Source organism: Lichenostomus cassidix, chromosome 6 (assembly GCF_008360975.1).
Source record: "Lichenostomus cassidix isolate B80296 chromosome 6, HeHo_3.0, whole genome shotgun sequence".
NCBI lineage: Eukaryota > Metazoa > Chordata > Aves > Passeriformes > Meliphagidae > Lichenostomus > Lichenostomus cassidix.
The window spans coordinates 32,500,608-32,516,854 of NC_139487.1; the positions used below are offsets into that span (position 1 = coordinate 32,500,608).

Sequence of the window (16,247 nt, forward strand, 5' to 3'; positions counted from 1 at the left end):
CTAGGCTGACAAGGTGACAGGTTGGCAGGCTTAAGTTATCTGCAGATACAATTCCAGCTCCAGAAAAAGACAAAGGTTTTTTGAAGGGAGACAGACAGTGGATTGTCTCAAAATTTGATACGGTGAAGTCTGAAGTCCTCTCTGACAAGGAGAAAGAAAGATTTGGTAACCCCCCAAGAACCTGAATATCACAATGTGGTAATTTCTCCTTGACTGAAGTTGCCTTTTAAACAGAAACATCACCTAGAGCCATGTCTTCCTTTAGAAAATGTTTCTTCCTGCCCAAAGACCCACACTTGGTGGCTTTCTTTTCAAAGAAATTTTAAATAAAAAAAACTTAGTAAAACAAACAAAAACATTCACAGCACCTGTGTTTCATCGACCAGATGGAGATCTCTTGGGAATTCAAGAGAAGAGTCGAGCATTGCTTTCCCCCAAAAAAGGAAAAGTAAGTCTGAACCACTGCAGCTGCTTTTCTGGCAACACATTATTGAAACAGAACTTCAGAGAGGAAAAAAACATGGATAAGCCAGACTAGTACCTTGTGCTTTTAGAACATAGCCTGAGGAGCTCAGTTCCAGCAGGAAAAAGCCAGCAGCAAACACTTAGCTCCATTCAAGGTGGGCAAGCAGAGAGAACACCTTTTGTACCTGCCTGTATGGCAACTGAGATTTTTGTGACAAAAACCCCACTGCTCTTCTAGATCCTGAAGCAAAAATGCCAGAAATGGGAAGCTTGCACAAAACTAATGAAAAGACAGAAATTCAAGTGGTGGTCCAGAACACAACTGCTCCAAACAGATGCTGGGGCTGATTGGCCTGTATCAGCACAACAGCTTTGTCTGCATCACAGACAGGCTACAAATTCTGGAGCCACACAGATTCCCAGGGCTCGTGTTTCAAGCACAGGTCAGCTGCAGCTTTGCTTGTCTCAAACCATGACCTTCTTTCTTGTTGTCTATGTGAGGATCTCAGGTTTCACTCCACAGAGTTAAAGTAAGAGAAACAGCTAAGAATTTTAGCTTGAGAGACCCTGGAAACCCAGAAAAAACCCAACCCAACTCTTGTGCTAGTCTCAGCATAAAATTCCCAGTTACAACCATCAGTGCTTTGGTTCTTCCAACCTACCCCTGCCTCACATCCACAGACAAGGAACTCTTCACATGGTGGGACTGCAATTAAAAGCTGCTCCCAACACAGATTAAATCTGGAATGCATGGATGCAAACTCCATTTCTTTGGGGAAAAAAAAGCCACTGCACTCACAGACAGAGCAGCAGACAAACATAACCCAGAATTTACGACCCAAGGACTTTTCAGATAAGTCCACAGAAGCCACAGTAAAACAATGCATGATTTGAACAGTCTATTTTTCCTCTTTTAAAGTATCTTAAATCTAAAACCAAGAGGTGAGACTGCCACAGGCTTTGAATGGGATGTGCTTAGGGAGACAAAGTGCCTCAGGCTCTACTCACTTTCTGCTACAAGTCCATGTACTTTTTATTTGAAGTGTCAAACATATCACCCTAAGGATAAATATTCATCCTCTGCCTTCCAGTACTAACAAAAGAGCTGGAGAATGATTTTGGACAAGGACATGGAGCACAAGGACAAGGGGAATGGCTTCCCACTACCAGAGGGCAGGGATAGATGGGATAGTGGGAAGGAACTGCTCCCTGGGAGGGTGGGGAAGCCGCAGTACAGGTTGCCCAGAGAAGCTGTGGCTGCCCCATCCCTGAAAGTGTCCAGCCTTGGACGAGGCTTGGAGCAACCTGGGATAGTGGAAGGTGTCCCTGCCCATGGCAGGGAGTGGAACTGGATGATTGTTAATGGCCTTTCCATGATTCTGTGTGGGAGGAGGGAGCCACACCATCTGCACCACACTTTTCTTAAAACAATTCCATTTAAAAAAGAAGGGCAATGTTCATCTCAAAAGTGTACAACACCCAAAGACCGTGGGTAACTGATTCCTGCTAAATTATCCCAAACAGCAGCATCCCACCCAAAGTCACACCTACACCAAGAAACTTTTTCACCGACACCCCAACAGCAACACACAGCATTCGGAAAAAATATAATTAAGGGTATTTTTATTGTTGTACACAACTATCCTCAACCTCACTACACTGAGCTGTGTTAAAACATTGGGCACCAATATGACAACTGGGAACCCGGCAAGAAAAAACCAAGTATTTCTATATCCCAGATCACTTCAAGAAGTGTTACTGCAACTGGAACAGCATGAAACAACGTGCTTTGATAATAAACCTAATATAATTGCTACAGAACTTATTCTGCTCAAGAAAATAAAATTTATTACTTCCACATTCCAGAACTAAACATGCTGGATGGGCTCCCTCAACTATCACCTGAAAAATGTAACATTTCTGGGATGCTCCTTCAAACCCTACCCAGATTTGCAAGGCTTGAGTTATACCTGCAGATATAATTACAATCAAATGATTTGCAAGTCTTGCAGTTTGTTCTGTTAAGCAGCCTGAGGACAACAGGATCATCTCTCCTCAAACTATCCAGGAACCCGGGAGGCACAACAGGAAGCTGCACAGAGCAGTGACACAGACACCAATGACACCCAGGGCACTACAGAGGGTCCCCAGCAGGCAGAGAATAACGATGGAATCAAGGCACAGCATTATTTTTCCTCCAGGGCATGGAATTTCAGCTTCTTTAATTCAGGAAGCATTAGCAAATATCACAAGTTTCTGCAGAAAATGGGTCATTGGGAGAACAAGCCACTTCCACAAAGAAATGAAGGGGGTTACAGGAGCTCAAGATTCACTGTTAACACCTTCAGCTACCTCAGGATGCTCCAAGCCCCAGTGGCCTTGGACACTGCCAGGGATCCAGGGGCAGCCACAGCTTCTCTGGGCACCCTGTGCCAGGGCCTGCCCACCCTGCCAGGGAACAATTCCTTCCCAATACCCATCTATTCCCGACCTCTGGCAGTGGGAAGCTACTAAATACTCTGTTGCTCCAGATGAACAAATATATAGTTTAAGCATCTTTTATTAGCTTTGGTTGTCTCTTTGGTGAGACTTTTTTTTATACCTTCCTATGTTCAAATACATTTTCAACAAACATTTAGGTTTTTATGGGTTAGAGGTGTTTTTGCTTTTTATGGAAGTGACACAACTGAGGTTGGGTTGACAGAAAGCTACAGGCAGACAAACTTCTTCCAGGACTCACTATGTCCAAGTACTTGCAGTAGGAAAGTCAGCACAATTTTGCACACTGCAAAAAGGTTACTCATTCTCCTACAGCTTTAAGAAAAGCCCAGAGGGAATGCTTCAGGACAAGAATAATTCCACACTGTGCGTATTAAGGATAACAATCAGCCAAAGTATTAATTCAGCAGAGTTTAAGCACCTGAGAGCAGAGCACAGCTGCTGTGAGTTGCACAGCCCAGCAACACCATCCTCACCTGTAGTGTATTTGCTCCCAGTTTGTAGGTCAAGAGGTCACAGAGAACACAGGGAAGTATTTCTCAGGTGGGCCGTGTTCTAAAGACAAGGAAAAAAACCCATAATAAAGATCACAACTTTGTGCTGCACCTAATTTCCCTCCTGGCAGTCATACCCCTTCAGTGCTCAAACATATCGACCTCAGGAAATGCATCTCAGACTGAGCCAAAAAAAGCCAGGAGGGGGAAAACGGTAAACAGGTGAATAAAGCAATTAAACACAAGCCAGGCCTTTCGCTTAAGCCTGAGCTGGCAAAGGGGTTTCTAGAAGAGAAACCTCCAAAAATCCTGCCTGGTTTGACCTGCCCACTCCTCTGGACCCCATTAAACACATTCAGATTTACCATCTTTCCCAAACAGCTTCTTAAACTACCCGCAAGTACAGAACACATAAATCACGTCGTGATAAACATCAGGCATTTATATGCTCCGAGCAGTTTATTAACTCAAATTCACCCTAAAGGTTTCCCGACACAAACTGCACATCAAACACAGCTGGGGCCATTCAGCCAAGTTAAAGCTTTAACGAACCTCTATTAAGAGCAAGTGGCTTGACACGAGCTTTAACTCACGGCGGTAACTCTCGCAGCCCGGGCAGAAACAACACCGAGCCAAACCCACGTTCCCGCACAGTGTGAGAGCTCCCCAAAACACTGCCTGCAGGGACCCTCGGCCCATAACACCGCGGGGATCCCTTGAGGCTCTGAGCGCCGCGATGGAGCCTCAGCGAGTTTATTTCATAGGGGTGCAGTCACAGTGTTATTGGGGCGATGGAGAAGCCAGAAGACTGCACCCTGAGCCTCGGGTGTGACGGAAAACCTGGTTTTCCTGGGGCACCAACTCCACCTCAGCCCCGAGTCCCGGGACCCCTCAGCCCCGGGGCCCAGGACTCCTCAGCCCCGAGTCCCGGGACCCCTCAGCCCCGGGGCCCAGGACTCCTCAGCCCCGAGTCCCGGGACCCTCCAGCGCTGGGGCCCAGGACTCCTCAGCCCCGGATCCCCGGCAGTTCTGGGGCCTTGGACTGCCCCACGCCTGGACACCCGGGACCCGCTCCCACTTCCGAGGGCCAGGACCCTCCCACTCTCGGGACCTTTCTTCAGCCCCGGGACCTCTCTTCAGCCGCCACAACCCTCAGCCCCATGGCCTAGAAAGACTCCATACTGCGGGGCCTTGGGCTCCCCCCAGCCTCGGGGCTCCCCCCCCCAGTTCCGGGTCCTGGGATGGCGTCAGCCCCGGGACACCAGGCCGACACGGACCCGCTCAGCCCCAGAGCTCCCCAGCCCTGCCCCGTCCCCCCTCACGACCCTCACTCACCTCAACCCTGCCGCCGCTCCCGCCGCCCCGCCCACCGCGCGCGCTTCCGGGGGCGGGGCCACGGCGCGCTGGGCGGGGTCTATATCTAGGGGCGAGGATCTCCTGTGTGGGCGTGGTCTGGGCTGGTGGGCGTGGTCGGAGGGGGCGTGGTCTCGGCGGCTGCCGGGCGCCGTGAGGTGCCCCGGGGTCGGTGCGAGTGGTGGGGGTCAGTTTGCATGTTGGGGTTCAGAAAGCGGGGTGTGTAGGTCAGGAGAGGCTTGTATACAGCGTGTGGTGAGTGTTCCTACGGGCCCTGTTGTAGGGGCTGAGGGAGTTGGGTGTAGGGCCTGAAGGAGCGTGTGTGGGGCCTCAGGGGCCTACATATACTGGAAGGCCCGTATATAAGTTCCCAGGGGCCCATATGGATATATATGGGTTCTGTAAGGTCTGTGTATGAGGTCTGAGGGACCCACCTCTCTATAGATAGATAGATTCTCTGAAAGGCCTGTGTATAGGTTCTGAGGGGTCTGTATATAGTGTCTCAGGGGCCCAGATCGATAGGCAGAGGCTCTGAAAGACCTGTATATAGGGTCTGAGGAGCCTATATACATGTATATATATATTCTGATAGGTCTGTAGATGTTGTCCCAGGGGCCTATTTCTCTGTGGTATATAGATAAATATGTGCTCTGAAAGGCCTGTGTATAGGGTCTTGGGGGCCCATGTCCATAGGTCCTGCAAGGCTTGTGTATTATAGTGTATAAGAAGCATGTTTATAGGTCCTGAATGGTCTGTCTATACGGTCTGAGTGACGTATGTATAGGTCCTGAAAGGTTTGTATGCACTGTACAAGGGGCATCTCTCTAGGTCCTGGATAGAGGGACTGAAGGGCTTGTGTATAGGGCCTGAAAGAGTGGGGTCTCAGGGGCTTTTATATATATATACTCATATATAAATAATCATAGAATCATGGAATGTTAAGGGGTTGGAAGGGATCTTTAAGATCATCTCGTTCTGCCCTGGGCAGGGACACCTTCCACTATCCCAGGCTGCTCCAAGCCCTGTCCAGCCTGGCCTTGGACATTTCCAGGGATCCAGGGGCAGCCACAGCTTCTCTGGGCACCCTGTGCCAGGGCCTGCCCACCCTCACAGGGAGGAATTCCTTCCTCCTCCAGGGTCGGGGTCGTGAGTAGGTGCATCAGTGGCTCTGACCATGCCCAGCAGCTCAGGAATGGGATGGCAGTGGGAAGGGAAAGTGAGAATGGCATGCCTGGGTCATGTGCACCTCGGCATCTAGATCAGAGGGAGGATTCACTGCTGGGGAGGCTAATTTTAGGTATTTTAATTTTAGTTGCTTCCAGATGCCTCTTAGGCTGGCTCTCCTCAGTCTTTAATGCACCCCCCATTAAAAAACACATTTTCCGGAGGCATAAATAGCTGGCAATTGCTCTTGAGGAATACAAGAGGCTGCTGAATTCTGCCACTGCCCTCCCACAGTGAGAACACTGCAGGGATTTTTGGGATGAATCTTTTGGCAAGACTTAAGGGGATCCCAAAGGCGTGGAGGGGTCTCTGTGGGTCTGGTATGCAGCAGCACACAGAGGTCTGGCTATCTCCAGATCCCAAAAATGGGTGTGAGAAGCAGCCAGCTAACACTGGCATGTTTGGGTAAATCAGGTCTGAGTTCTGGGATGGGACAGGGATTACCATCCTGCCCAGTCCAGGGGAATTTCCCCCTCCTGTCTTATTGCTCCACAAGAAGCCAGACACTGCTCAACTTACAGAAGGTGGCCAGCACCATTCCTTTATTGGCACGTAGACTCTATCTCCCTATCTGAGGGCTGTGCTGTGCTATCTGCAGTAACCTAAAAGCACCAACCTTTCTTCTAAATAAAAGGAGATAAAATGCACTTGGACCTGGGATCCTCCTGAATTTCCTCATCTACTCATGCCTGATGAACCTTCATAATTTTGCATCAACCTTCAGGTGCTGGATTCTGCTGTATCACAGCCCTGGACATCTGTAGGAGTAAAATTGGCTGAATCCTAAATTAAAATAACATGGAGAAAGTGATGAGTCTGTGGACTAACAGATCATTTGGGGCTTTTTTTCCTTCCTATCTGGGTTATTTAATCCAAGCACTTTGGGGTTTGAGCAGGTTTTCCAAAGTGGTAGCTTTGCCTATGGCTCATCACACACTTACTTTCTCTTACATCAGTGTTTAATTTGCAGGAGGGAACAATGCATGCCTCTCTCGGCCGTGTCAGGGTGTTAGATGAGGGTTTAAAGCTTAAATTTTCCACTTCAGCCTTTCCCACTGCAATAATATTAATTGCAAACGTTGGTGTGCTTTTTTTCCAGCAATTCTTCTCAGGAACAGCTTTCCAATATTCAGCCAGCTGTAATTATAAGCATCAGGAGAAAGCCTTGTTGAATACATTATTTTATTTCGGTTTTCCAAGAGTGGAAGATACTTCTAGCAGGAGCTATTTGACCTAAAATGACAGGGTTTCATTTTGGTGCCAATATCCTCACCTCTCTTGCTCCCTGCACCTTGGGGAGCCGTTCCCTACTGGCTTGTTAAATTGCCTGGGGTATTGATCTCGGGGCTCACATTTAATTCCCATTTTTGTGCTTTGTAATGAGTGCCCACCTGCTCAGCACGGGTTTGCTCATGAATTTTTGGCCTTTCTGCCGCCCTTGGCCTTTGCTTACAGCCCATCTTCCCCCACCTCTGTCAAATATTCCCTGGAAAGGTTTAAACTCTGCCTAAAATTTTACTTTGGGTCATTCCCAGCTCCTCTTAAAAGATAAGTAAATATTTAAATATAGAATATGAATGGCTGGAGGAGCAGGGATTAGGAGGGAGTTGAGGCAGGATCTGCCCACCGTGTCCATTCCTGTCCTCCCTTGGAGCTGCCAGCAACAATCCCTGTAGGAAACCCCGTAAGGAGGACAGCACAGGTTCATCCTAAAGTTATCTCTGCTCACCCAGGCAAAAAGAAGTGCAAGGGTGGGTAGTTTATAGTGAGAAGAGGTGGCTCTGCCCAAAGGGGCTGCATCCTCTGACCTCCCTGGGACCTTCCCCATCCTGGGGACTTCCTTCCTCACCCTTTCCTGCCTTTCTAATCTTTCTTTTCCATCTCTTCTGGGCTGCATTAACCACAGTTTTGCCATTTTTAGGCTTTTAATCCCACTGTGGGGCACGCTGGGAACTGTCCCAGGGAGAGGCTGCTGTCCTGGAGAGGGAAACCTTGGCTGTGATTCATGGGGACACTCCTTTGCCGAGATGTGCGTGGAAGCATCTTCCAGTGAGGAGTCATCCCTGAGGGCTATGCTACTCAAAAGCCTCGTTTTGAAGCCTTTGTCCATCAGTTTTCAACGTGACAGGAGAGAGAAATACAACAAGCAGGGATCAAGCAAAGACTTGATCCAGTCTGAGCAATGAAGCTCAGAACAGCAGCTGCTGCAATTGGTCTCCTTGATTTTCAAGAAAAAGCAAATGATCATTGAAATTCTAAATGTGTGAAGTTGGAAAGACAGTGGGTAAATCCTTCCAGAAGGACACCAGCAAGGCCTCAACCATGTTTCACCAACAAGAAAGAGAAAGAAGGGAAAGCTCATTCCTGCAGGAAAACCCAGCCAGAAATGAGTATTGAGGTGGGGGATTACTCAGGGACAAGCTCCAAAATGATGTTGCTCAGGGAAAGGCTTAGAACAACCACCAGGACTTGTGGAAGGCAGCACTGGAGGGAGGTTGTGATGGTGTGGGTGATGCTGAAGCACATCTGTGTCATCCCATGACTTGGTCACACTCCTCTCCATATTTCTAGAAACACAGAGGGGTAAGTAACAGTCTGGGTCTCTCAGTCCACTGGTCCCTGATTAGCTCAGCAACCTCCAGCCTCATCACAGTTTTTCCTGCATCAATTCCCAGTGACTCTCCTTTCCTGAGCAATCTTCCTCTCCTCACCTGCCCGGAGGTGTGTCCCATTTGTTCCACAGCAAGGACCCAGCTCCTCAACTTCAAAAAATGGCACTAATGCAGGACCCCAGCTGCTTCTAAACCCCGGCACTGTTTCATTCCCTGCCATAATGATGTCACTGCTGCACACAGGAACTGCTTGTGCATTAGTATTTTTTAAAGCTCCATTTTCTAACGAGCTGTTCTGGGGCCACTTCCAATATTAAAAGCGATAGGCTTATTTCCCTTCTGAAATATTCCTTCTCAGGAATTAAAAAGGAGCTGCCATTGGTTGCAGTAACTCCAAGGCCAGAGGAAAAAGACTTTTCTAAGAAAAATAATCCAAGTACATCATCTTTCAAGAAAAAGCTGAGCACAGATTGCTTATTTAGCCCAGATGCTGCAAGGTTTACACCAGCAGTCCAGCCCACTATGTCTGCAATACGTGCGTGTATATATATATATATTTTGAGTGTATCTCTATATTTTTTGATCACACACTATTCATACCCTCCATTGAAACTGCCACTGGGTGAGACACCAGTCAGACCTGGCACCCCAAGTCCCTGTGCCACCCCCACGCTGCACCCCCAGGGCCATGGTGGTGCCTTTGCTGCACCCCATCTTCCTGCAGCCTCTCCCCGGTGAACTCCCTCCCTAGTGCACCCCATCTCCCTGCAGCTCTTTCCCAGGGCTCCCCATCTCCCCGCAGCCCCTCCCCGCCCATTCCCCCTGCGGGGTCCCCCCGCTCCCCTCCCGCCACTCCCAGCCCCGCCCCCCCGGCCCCACCCACCCGCGGCCCCGCCCCACTGGCCCCGCCCCGCGGCACCCCGGCGAGGAGTTTCCCTGCCCTCAGGCCCGCGCGAGGCCCCGCCCTCCGGCCAATCGCCGCTCCGGGCCGCCCACCTGCTCAGCGCCGATTGGCTGCGCGAGCCCCGGGGCGGGCCGGAGGGGAACCGCGATTGGCCGGCAGCGCCGCCTGGCCCCGCCCCGTCGCTCCCCGCGCTCCCGCCCCGCCCCGCCCGGGCGGCAGCAGCACCGCCGCCGCCGAGCCGCCACCGCCGCAGCAGCAGCAGCGTGGGGCGGCTCCAGCGGCGCGATGGCGGCCACGGCGGGCAGAGCGCTGCCGCTCCTCCTCTGCGGCCGCCGCCCCGCCGCGCTCACCGCCGCCGGCCGCTTCCCGGCGCTGGGCCGGCGCCGCCAGCAGCAGCAGCAGCAGCGACACCGGACGGTGAGTGAGGCGGCAGCCGTGTGCCCTTCAGGAGGCGGGCGCGCTGCCGGCGGGCAGCGCGGGGGCCCCGGGCTCCGCGGCGGCTCCGCGGCGGCTTCGCGGCGGCTCCCGGCCCGGCCCCGCCAGCTGCGCGTTATTCTTAGCACCGTCACCGGGTGAAACTTGAGCGCGGCGGGCGGCGGCAGCGGAGCCCTCCCGGCCGCGCTCCGGCAGCGGCAGCTCGCGGCCCGCCCGTCCCGCGCCGCCCGGGAGCGGGGTGTGCTGCCGGCGCTGCCCGGCGTTCCGGGGCCGCGCTCCCGGGGCGGGGGTCGCGGCGCGGCGGGGCGCGGCCGCCAGGTGGCGCTGGGTGCCGGCGGGCTGGGGGGCGCGGGGGGCGCGGAGTCCCCGCCGGGAGCGGGACCGGCAGCGGCGGCACCGACACCGGCCCGAGCGGGCAGCGCAGCGCCCCTGCCCTGCCTTCTGCTGCTCCTGCCTTCTCTTGCCTCCCCCTCAAGGTCAGCCAGGGGAGAGGCGATCGAGGGGCTTCCCAAATCCCGGCGGTGCGGCGGGTGGGAGAGGGAGGGGGGCAAAGCCAGCCGGGCTCTGCTCGTCCCGTCTTCCTTGGTGGCTTTGCCAGGGAAAGAGGAGACTGGCAGCACACAGATTACTATGTGTCTTAGGGCGGAAAAAAACTGTAAAGGCAGCAGGTTGCGTCTTGGAGCTCGAAAGATTTGCTAAAAATACCGGGAGGTTTTTTTTTCTCTTCTTTTTAAACTAAAGGAACAGTGTGTAACTGTGGGATAGCCTTCTGGCTTTTGCCACAATCTGTTTTATTGCTGCCTCCAAAAGAGGTCCTGTCGGAGGTGTGCACCTGTCGCTCCCTTGTTTTGCTCCAAACGAGTAATTACGGAGCTGCGTGGAGCTACCGCAGTTGTGGATTAATCAGGTGATGGAGCGGCTCTGAGCTCCCTTGGAGCAGCTGGGCTCCCTCGGGTGCTGTTTAAAGAGCTTTTTGCGCCTGGTATCGTCAGGGTGCCGCTCATTCCGCCGCCGCTGTCGGTGTGTTTTGGCAGCGGGAGGATGCCGGAGGTTCCGTCGGGATCGGGTGTCTCAATCCGGCAGTCCCGCATTCGCAGCGCGCTCCTTCCCACGTGTGAAGTGTGCCTTGTGCCGCCGTGCTGGCTGCAGGGTTGATCCCGGCACCCTGCGTCCTGCTCAGGTGTGGAATGGCCTTTCCAGCTTCCGTAATTAACGTTCATGCTGCCGCCTTCAGCGGTGTGGCCCTGGCAAATAATTTGTATTTATCTAAATTTAAATTGACCTTTGTGATTAATGTAACAGAGACTCAGATTTGTGCTTGGTTTCACTCCTTGAGCTAAGTGTAGCAGTAAATGTGTGAGAAAATAATATAAAAAAATTACTGTGAATCTCCTGTGTTTGCTTGGGTTGCTGAGCAGACGTGACTGAGGTGTGGGCATGTCAAAATCCTCCTGTCAGAGCAATCTCCTTCAGGAGCTTGGGGAAGGAGCAGGATTTTGCTCATGTCCTCAGGACTGATGATTAGAAAGCTCTCCTGGCTTTAGTTGGGCTGTGCTGTTTGATTTTTGGCAGCCTGGCTGTTGGCTGGCTGGGGTGTTGCAGTCATTAATTTTTGGGGGTTTTCAACAGGGAGGTTTGGTTGGATCCCTGAGAAACAAGGGATCAAGTGCAAGCAGGTGGGGATCCGGGATCCTGGCAGGTCCTTTTGGCAGCATCCCTGATGTGCCTGTTTACCCGCTCACAGCTGAGGTGAGTTATCCTTTCCCTCACTCTGCACTTGAGAAACTGCAGACCACTGGGAGAGAATAGAGACCAGAGAGTGGCTGAATCCTGGAATAAATGATCTCCGAGGAGAAATTAAAGGAACCAGAGCTCTTCATAGTAAAGAGAAAATTGAAAGGAGGTGTTGCTGCAAAGAGGAAGCAGAAAACCAAGCAAATCCATGTTGGGTGGGAGAAGTAATGGCCTCACAGTTTGAGAAGAGGGATTTGGTTAAGTGCTGAGAATGCCTACTGACAGTGAGAGTAGGGAAATGCTGAATTATTTCTGGGAAAGGCTGTTCAGTCTTTGTTGTTGGAGGTGGTTAGAACAGGTTGGGCTCACATCAATCAGTTATGACTGATGAAGAATTGATCCTGCCTCTGTGATGGGACTGGGATGTCCAAGCTTCCTGAGACTATAGATTCTGTTGGCAAAGACATAGGAAGAGTTTGTATAATAAGGATGTAATTAATAGAGTGAGTACGTCAGGTGTGTCTGTGCAGTGTTGTTTTTAGTACCATCAATTCTACTTGGTTACTTCTCAGGATGGCTGCTTTCTAGCAGAGGTGATAAATTAAATGGGCTTTCTTTGAAGTGGGGTGGAAATGCTAAATGGCCTTATGGATGAGTTCTTTCAAAAGGAATATAAATAATGCTGGAAGAAGCTGCACCAGTAGACCACATTACTGTGAGAGGACAGTGCTGTAAAACAAACAAAAAGCTGCTCCAGGTGGGTAAAGTGCAAAGGAGGAGGTTGTGATGACACCAAACGGGAAAGAGGGTGAGGAGGTCCCTACTTGAGAACAAATACTCAGATTATGAAGGAACCGTTGGGAGTACAGTAATACTGGGAGACAGAGGACTTGAATGAAGCATTCACAGCTTGCTTGAGAGTTCTGAAACCTGAGGGAGTTGGGGAAGCTCAGTGGACTCAGCATGTAGACATTCCCACAGGAACAGTCCCTTAGGAGACATGAGTCTGCGTTCTGTCCCAAATAGCATTACAAGGAGATCTGGGGAGGGGGATGCAGGAAACTTGAATGAGAAGTTCCTTCATTGATAGCAGAGTAGGGATAAGCAAGAAGAAGGACATTTTTGCTGATAGTTGTAGATTTCCCCTCTGAACGTGATGGTGTTGTACATTTCAGGGTGGCTGGGCAGGGTGAGAAGGGCTAATGATGGAGGAGGTGGGGCTAGAGCATCCTTGGTGTTGGAAGAATATGACAGAGCTGAATAAATGGACTTGGAGCAGAAGTATCAGAGGCTGCATCTCTTTCTCCTCTCCCAGTTTGGCTACACATATGTGAGAGTGCAGGAAGCCTTGCAGGGGAGGAGAGGGAGAATTCCCAAGAGTGCTCGCAGTGGAGAAAGTGCTGGAGTAGGCTGGGGGTTGTAATATGAGGAGGAATGTGTGGGATGTCCCATCCCACACCCATCCTGTTGGACAGCTTGCCCTGGGAGGAGTGTGGAGAGAGAATTCAAGTGGGGCTATTCCTCAGAGGAAACTTCCTAACAGAACGAGGGCAGGCCTTTCCTTGTCTCCTGCTTGTTCCAGGTGCTGTGGAAGTTGAGGGTCAGCTTCCCGAGGGCTGAGGTGTAGTGGGGCTGAGAAGCAGTCCTGGAAAAGCTTCACAAGGAAGCAAGCTATAAATGGGTTTCAACTATGTGTTGGTAGACAAAATACTTAAATAAAATGCTCTGCTTTTGTGTGTTGAACACCTAATCCGCATGGCTTTCTTCTACAAAGATTAGAGGCTCCTGTTACAGTGTTTCCTGGTGCCTGTAGCCTGGGGTTGGGTTATGTTGGATTGGAATGTAATCAGCTGGTGCAAAAATACCTGTAAAAAATCAAGGGCTTGGCTGTGTATGACATTCCTGTGGTAGGTCATTCTGACAGTTCTAGGCAAATCAGAAATAATGACTCTTAGTGACTTCTTCTGAGCCTAAGGGGGAAAAACTGAACCCAACTGAACTGCAGCCAGAATTTGAGTAAGTATTAGACATCCTGCAGATTTTTCTTTCTGCTCCCGATGAGGACCAGGGTATTACTTGTGTAAATCCATCCTCCAAGCCAGGTAGGATTTTGGTGCAGGTAGCCCTGTGTTAAGGATGCAGCAGAGAGAGCATCCCTCAAAGATCTTGCTCTGTGCCAAGGAAAGGTGGGATAAGCCTGGAGGGGAGAATGCAGGGGACATCCTCCTGCAGCTGTCCTTTATTCAGCAGAGACACAGTGTGTATTTGCTGCGTTTTTTTCCTATGCAGCATGGCCTTCGAGAGAAACTGTAGCTCAGTAGTGTGGTCATAATCTCCTGTGGGACCTGGTCAAGCCCTTGCTGTCACAAGCTGCAGTTTATTATCTGGTATTGCCCAGCTCTTGAAACAGATTGTCAGGTGAAGCTTGGCACTCACAGAACACAGGCAGTGGCAGAGAGTGGATGCAGGGATGGTGAGACTTGGAAGACTTTGGTGTGTGGTTTTTGCTGAGGAGGGAAGTTGGCAGACTTGTTTAATTAACTGTACTGCTGTTTTCCTGACCTTGCACACTAGTGATTGTGATTTGCAAAGGAATGATTAAAATTTGGTGCTTTTTATTTTTTTTAATGAACAAAGGCTTTGAAGGGAATGACCAGCAAATATTTTTTGATTTATGAAGTGACTAAAATGTTCCTTTGGTAGCAAACCAGACTTCCAGGGTGCTCTCTGTGTGAAAGAAGAGCACAATACAATGAGAACTAGATGTTGGTTTGGGCTTTTTTGACAGTTATTTGATGATACTACTATTTTTTATTTATAATTTATCCCATGGGAATAATCAAGACTTTGTATCTAGGGTCCATGATGGGAAAGGAAGTTACAGTCATGATGAAGTTGATTCAATCATTAATATAAGAATTTTGGTGCAGCTCTTTTTCCGCATGTGCTCAGACAGGAAGGGTTAGAGGTCTCCTTACCAGGGTCAAGCCTGGAAAAAGAAGAAGAAAAAAAGTTGTTCTTTTTCTAAAGCTGTTTTAAGACTCATCTTAAAGAGGAAACTTTCTGTGAGGTTAGGTCCCACCCAGTCTGGAGAGTGAAACATAACTTTTATGACTTAATTTCTGATTTGTGCTATGAGTCACCAGTTTGCCATTCTATAAAATAGCATTGAGCTGACTCAAATATGCAATTTAAATTATTCTCCTGTTTGTAGATCTGTGGAAATGTAGAAATTGTTTTAGATTTTGAGTGGGTTTTTTCTTCATCATTCATTTATTGCAATGTCAGCTGGTGGTCAGCCTCTCTTCCTGAAATCCCAACTGCTGCTTTTAGCTTCTGTGGCTTCTGGTAGGATGAGGAACTGTACTTCAAAAATTTGAAATTTGTTGAAACTAGATGAAACTGGGTTCTCTGTGCTCACCATGGGGGAATACTTCTTATTTCTGAAGTGCTCTCGGGGTGAGAGACCATCTGTGATATTGCTGATAAGGATTTAATCATATTTTCACTTTTCCAGGGCAAACTACAGTGATCAGGCTTTAAGGGCTGTTCTGTCCTTGAGTATTTAATGATGAAAATGAAATTGATTGTGCTTCTGCTGTTAAAGGTTTGGCAGAAGGTTTTCTCCCTGTTATTAAGGTCTCAATTGGTCATTAAAGTGAGATGTCATCTTAATGAAGATGAAAATATGAGGCACTTGAGCGTGATGTGGAATTAGTTTCCAGCAGGACAAGCCTGTGGGGTATGGCTTTTGTCTCATGTAAAACATGAAGCATGTCCACTATCTGTTTCTGCATTCTTGGCAGCTCTTAAGGAATTAGGAAATGTAGAGCTCATTTCAGCAATTTGCTTTTCTTGGCTTCCCCAGGAGGAAAGGCCTGTCATGCAATGTGGAAACTCTCAATCTCTGACACTGCCTGCTGGAATAATTAAAACTCAAATTTCACTTGGATGTGTAACTTGGGAAGGATCTACTGGGGAGCAGCCACCAAAATCCAACTCTGGGTGACTGTGTGTCTTGTGCTCTGTCAGTCTTGTCTTAAACTCTCCTTGTCTTCTGCCAGAACTGATTCCAGATGATGCTGAGCTCTTTCGGATTTGCAGCCCAAACCTCTAGAAGGAATAGCAAAAGGATGGTCAGGGTACAGCTTGTGAGATATAATCAGAGTAGGAAGGAAATGAGTTGTGACAGATTATTGTAAAATGAAATAGTTATTCATTCCAGTTAACCATTCTTTAAAAATACATCCTCCTAATTTAGCCTTGTCATTTTTCTTAGATGTTTGGACTTAGTGAGTTTTCTGCCTGGCAAAGCAACTCCAAAAATGACAATTTTAAGTACTACTCTGACAAATGAAGATATTAAGAGAAAATAGGCTGCCCAAGATAGCACAGGAGTGATGTGGGATTTTTTTTTTCTAGTTGTATGTTAGAAAGAAATATCTGGGGTCTGGATGATGGTTTTTCTATCTAAGTTATCCTGCATGATCACTGTTCTGTCATTATTCATGCTTGCTGCTGAGAATA

The 16,247-nt window shown here is 49.4% G+C and overlaps 2 protein-coding genes across 5 annotated transcripts in view; one reads left to right on the forward strand and one right to left on the reverse strand.

Moving 5' to 3' along the window:
* MICU1 (mitochondrial calcium uptake 1) overlaps nucleotides 1-4,893 on the reverse strand; it is a 90,213-nt gene extending 85,320 nt beyond the window's left edge. For 2 of the 3 annotated variants that reach the window (XM_085064409.1, XM_085064406.1), the window contains exons 1-2: nucleotides 4,794-4,893; nucleotides 3,441-3,519 (exon numbers count right to left, since the gene is read on the reverse strand). The gene's annotated coding sequence lies outside the window, so the exon portion shown is untranslated. Of the gene's footprint in view, nucleotides 1-3,440; nucleotides 3,520-4,010; nucleotides 4,114-4,793 lie in introns of those variants that run through there. The other variant, XM_085064408.1, reaches the window with a different exon arrangement.
* A 4,864-nt stretch (nucleotides 4,894-9,757) lies between these two features.
* The window catches only part of MCU (mitochondrial calcium uniporter), a 77,891-nt gene continuing 71,401 nt past the window's right edge, over nucleotides 9,758-16,247 (forward strand). The window contains exon 1 of one of the 2 annotated variants that reach the window (XM_085064410.1): nucleotides 9,758-9,968. In XM_085064410.1, coding sequence (XP_084920536.1) covers nucleotides 9,837-9,968 — 132 coding nt within the window. In that variant the 5' untranslated portion in view covers nucleotides 9,758-9,836. The remainder of the gene's footprint in view (nucleotides 9,969-16,247) is intronic. The other variant, XM_085064411.1, reaches the window with a different exon arrangement.